This window comes from Echinops telfairi, unplaced genomic scaffold, assembly GCF_000313985.2.
Source record: "Echinops telfairi isolate 266 unplaced genomic scaffold, ASM31398v2 ScPeMD7_17;HRSCAF=63, whole genome shotgun sequence".
NCBI lineage: Eukaryota > Metazoa > Chordata > Mammalia > Afrosoricida > Tenrecidae > Echinops > Echinops telfairi.
The window spans coordinates 8,064,373-8,068,396 of NW_022103914.1; the positions used below are offsets into that span (position 1 = coordinate 8,064,373).

Sequence of the window (4,024 nt, forward strand, 5' to 3'; positions counted from 1 at the left end):
TATAAGGTGGGCTGACAGGGCCAGATGCTGGCCGGCTGCTGGCTGGACTGCAGGCTTCCTTGAAGGGGTGGGCTGGGCGTGGAGAGTAAGGGTGGGGCTGGGTGGCTAACTCTGCTCTGTTCCCTTGGACCTTAACGCCCACCCTCGCAGATCATTTTTCTCTCCTGTGTGATGAAGAGCCGGATGAGGCGGGTCCTGGGACTTGCCACGGAAGCCAGCGAGAGCGGCGACATGCAAGCCCTTTTGCCCTGTGCAGAGAGGGATGACGAAAGGACCCAGGAGGTGCCGAGGGAGGAGGGCTCGCGGGGCGGAGCAAGGGGGCGGGGAGTGGGGGGGGTGGGTTCCGGGAATCCAGAGAAGCCCTCCCCACTTGAAAAACACAACTGCTTATGCCCAAAGCCCAGATGGTGCTAAATATACCAATATACAATGAGATCCTCCATTTTCCCAATAACCAGATTAAAAAAAAACACCCTTTCTCATCACTTCATAAGGTGCCTCTGGAGAAAGCCAGAAAGGTGTTTCTGGAAAAGCCACCCTTGGACACTCTCTGAGGCACAGTTCTCGTCCGAGACCCACGGGGTTGTCAGGACACGGGTGTTGTGTAGCGATTTCAATTACCTCGTCCACAGCCGCTTACTGCTAGTCCATAATTCACTTGTATAAGACATAAATTAATCATCTAATTCAGGGATCATGCACCCTTTCTAACCTTGTGATTCATTAAAAACCACAATTATAATGATATACTATATAATTAGGCTTGCCTATAATTATATAGTATATAATTGTAGACTACGCAAATTATGAATACAAATGACAAAGTATTAGACTCATTTAGGAATCACGTGGGGGTTTTTTTCCTTCAACCTTGTGCTTCACACAAAAAAGGACTCCTGTGAGAACCCTTGCCACCCCCTAGCACTGTCCTCCAGGTAGCCTACTGTGGTGAGCTCTTTGGGGTAGCGCCCTATGACGCCCTGTGTGCTGCTCTAGGGAAAGCCCCCTCACCTCCCCGAGTGTCATGGCTTCGCTGTGGCTCCGTTAGTTGTTTCCTCCGGCTTTAGTTTCGGCATTGCTCTACACCTCTGTGACTAAAAGCGCCAACCCCAACAATGTGGGGCCACCAGTAAGGTCAGGCCCCAGGTATCAGGCCCATCTCCTTTTATTGACTCAACCCATGGCTGCGACACATCGCTGGGACATAACCGAGAAAGTCCCTCACAGCATGCAGCCTGACTCCTGTGACCCGGGAGGTGGCGGGTGCCTGGAAAGTACCAGAGACTTGATCAGCCGGTACTTGCAAGGACGCCAGCAGAGGGGCCTCTCTTTCTCTAAGATGTTTGTTGGTGTGATGTGCACCTGTTCCCCAGGCTCCTGTGGCCCATAGAGCGTCCCCAGTGCAGAGGGGAGAGGAGGCCCCCGGCCCAAGAGGCAGGCCCGCTACTGAGGAGGAGACTTTGGGACATCACAAGGAAATGACTCATCCGAATGTTCTAGGCTTACCAGAGTAATCCGACTGTGGAGTCCGGTAGCGAAGTGGAGGGTAGTTGTGGTAAGCGCCTTCCTAGAACAAAGGCAAAGGCGATTTGCGTAGCAGTTCCCATGAAGACTGAGGTGAGGTGCCACGTTTCATGAAATTGTATCCACTACCACCACCCCTCCCAAAGGAGCTGAAAGATCTCAAGAGAGCCAGTAGCAGCCTTCGGATTCCTTCAGTTAGGCTGTCTGGAAGTGGTTCCCACCATGTGGTCCCTAAGCCACATCAACAGGGGGCTTCTTAGGAATGCAGATGACAGGGCCCCACCAGAGACTGACCGTGGACGCCAGCGCTCTGTGTTCACAGGCCTACTGGGGCGTGAGTGGGCACCCACTGCAGTCAGAACTACTGCTTCAGGGCAGCCTTCACTTGGCACCTGGAATCGCCTGGCACTCTTAAAACCTTCAGCGCCCAGGTCACATCCCTTCCCGATTGGGCCACAATGTCAGAGGGCAGGAGCGAGACACCAGTGTTTTCTTTTTTTTTTTTTTGCGTTGTAAGCGAAGTTTATTGAAGCTGCCTCCTACTCCGAGGTCAGCTGCCGAAGACCACCAGTGTTTTCTTAAGCTTCCCAGGTGGTCCCCCTGTGCAGCAAAGTTTGGGCACTACTGGCCTTTCACGACCTCCCTGAGGTCTCCTCGCCACAGCCAAAGAGAGAGAGAAGACGGGCTGTATGCAAAGCAGAAAGTGCAGCGCCCCCCAATGAGAGCGGACAGAAGGCCTTGGGGTTCTGTTGCAGACGGTGCTACCTGGTCGTTTGAAACTGCTTGCTGGCTTTACAAATGCCCCCTTGTGTCCCCCATGTAAAAGAATTCAGACTGGATGCCTCTCACCACGCTCCCAAACTGCAAGCCCCTCCGGACAATGGGAGCCATCAGCCGCTACATGGAGCTGACCATTGAGCCTGTGCAGCAGGTGAGCAGCCCTGAGCCATGGCCTGGTGGCCGGAAGGCTGGGAAGTAATCCTGACAAACTCCCTGGAGGAGGGGCACGTCAGCTGAGGGGTGGGGCAGGGTGAGGCCGGAAGCAGCTGTCCACGGTGATCAGAGGGACAGACAGGGAAGATGGGGCCAGCAAGGAGGGACAGGACAGCACGCAGCCTGACTCCTATGATCCGGGAGGTGACGGGTGCCCGGAAAGTACCAGAGACTTGATCAGCCGTGCAAGGTGCGCATTGGATTGGGCTCCTGAGGAGACAAGGAAGTGGGACGGAGAGGTCGAGACAGGCAAGAAGCAGGCGGGTCGACCAGGGTCTGCCCTGGTGGGAGGCCTGAACCCAGCTGCAGCCGGTGGGCACGCAGAGAAGGCTGAGAGGAAGTTGGGAGGGAGAGGCCTCGGAGGGAGTGAGGCTGGGCAGTGCTTCGGGGAGAGCCCCGGGCGTCTGGCCTGTGCCCCTGGGTCAGCAGGAGAAGGCGTTGGAGAGAACAGGAGAGGAGGTGTCATCCTCACCCGTCACCAAGCGGATCAAAATCACCCATGACCTTTGGTTCTGACTGGGATTTAGGTCAGCCGGTCACTCGTGTCTTGGGGTGTCTGTGACGGCCCCCCACTCTCCTGGTCTCTGCCACCCTCACAATTCTGCTGCCTTTGCTTCTTCAGCTTGACTTTAACGCTGGAGTGCCTCCAGCCTGGCCCCAGGAGGTCTCGCCAGGGGACCGCAGCCCAACCCAGAGCTTTAAATACCAACTCTGGACTGATTTCCCAGGGCTGCGACTCCCTCTCGCCTCTTGTCTCCTCTCCCTCTCTCACTTCCATGGCCACACCGACTCCCCGCTGTGCGCCTCAGGGCAGCGAGAGACACACTGCTGCCACGCAGTGGTGCAGACCAAAGCTCCGCTGGTCGACTCTGACCCCTGGTGACCCTTTGGGTCCGAGTGGAGCGGTGCACCAGGTTTGGTTTGATTTGGTTTGACCTTGCACGGTCAAGCAGGTGGAGGTTTACTGGGCAAGTCCATTTTCCACGCAACACCCCATATCCACCCGCGTTTGGTTTCATGTGACGATTATAATCCCCACAAGGTAACCACCAACCCCACTTCCTGCCTGTGTCTCCCATTTCCATGCCTCCTTCTTTACTGATCCCCTGCTTCCTGACCTTGTCCCTGGGCCAATGCTACCCTCCTGATGTCACAGGGCTAGGCATCCCAGGCGTGCTAGCTGCCTGATCTCATTGCTTACTTAGAGCCCTCCCTGCCTTCGCGGTGGCTGAAGCAGATCACCCAGCCTTTCTTCCTGTGGGTGGCCTTGATCTCCAGCCTTCTGGGTTGTAGCCAAGCACTGCTCTGTGTGTGCCTCCCAGGGACTCCCCTCACCAATGCCCCTCCCTGTGCATGTGTGGGAAGTACTACCTGTGTAATACACTTGTCTCCACCCCACCAGCTTCCTAATGCATCTTGCTCTCCACGGCGACACCTGCCTACCCCATCTGTGTCCGGCCGGGTTGTCTAGAACAGGGGTGTCAAATTGGTAGTCTGTGGGCCACCT

The 4,024-nt window shown here is 55.9% G+C and overlaps 1 protein-coding gene across 1 annotated transcript in view; it reads left to right on the top strand.

Annotated features, from left to right (window-relative positions):
- The window catches only part of TMEM44 (transmembrane protein 44), a 38,945-nt gene that overhangs the window by 12,764 nt on the left and 22,157 nt on the right, over positions 1 to 4,024 (top strand). The window contains 2 exon segments of the mRNA XM_045287581.1: positions 151 to 282; positions 2,351 to 2,455. Of these exon segments, the coding sequence (XP_045143516.1) occupies positions 151 to 282; positions 2,351 to 2,455 (237 nt within the window).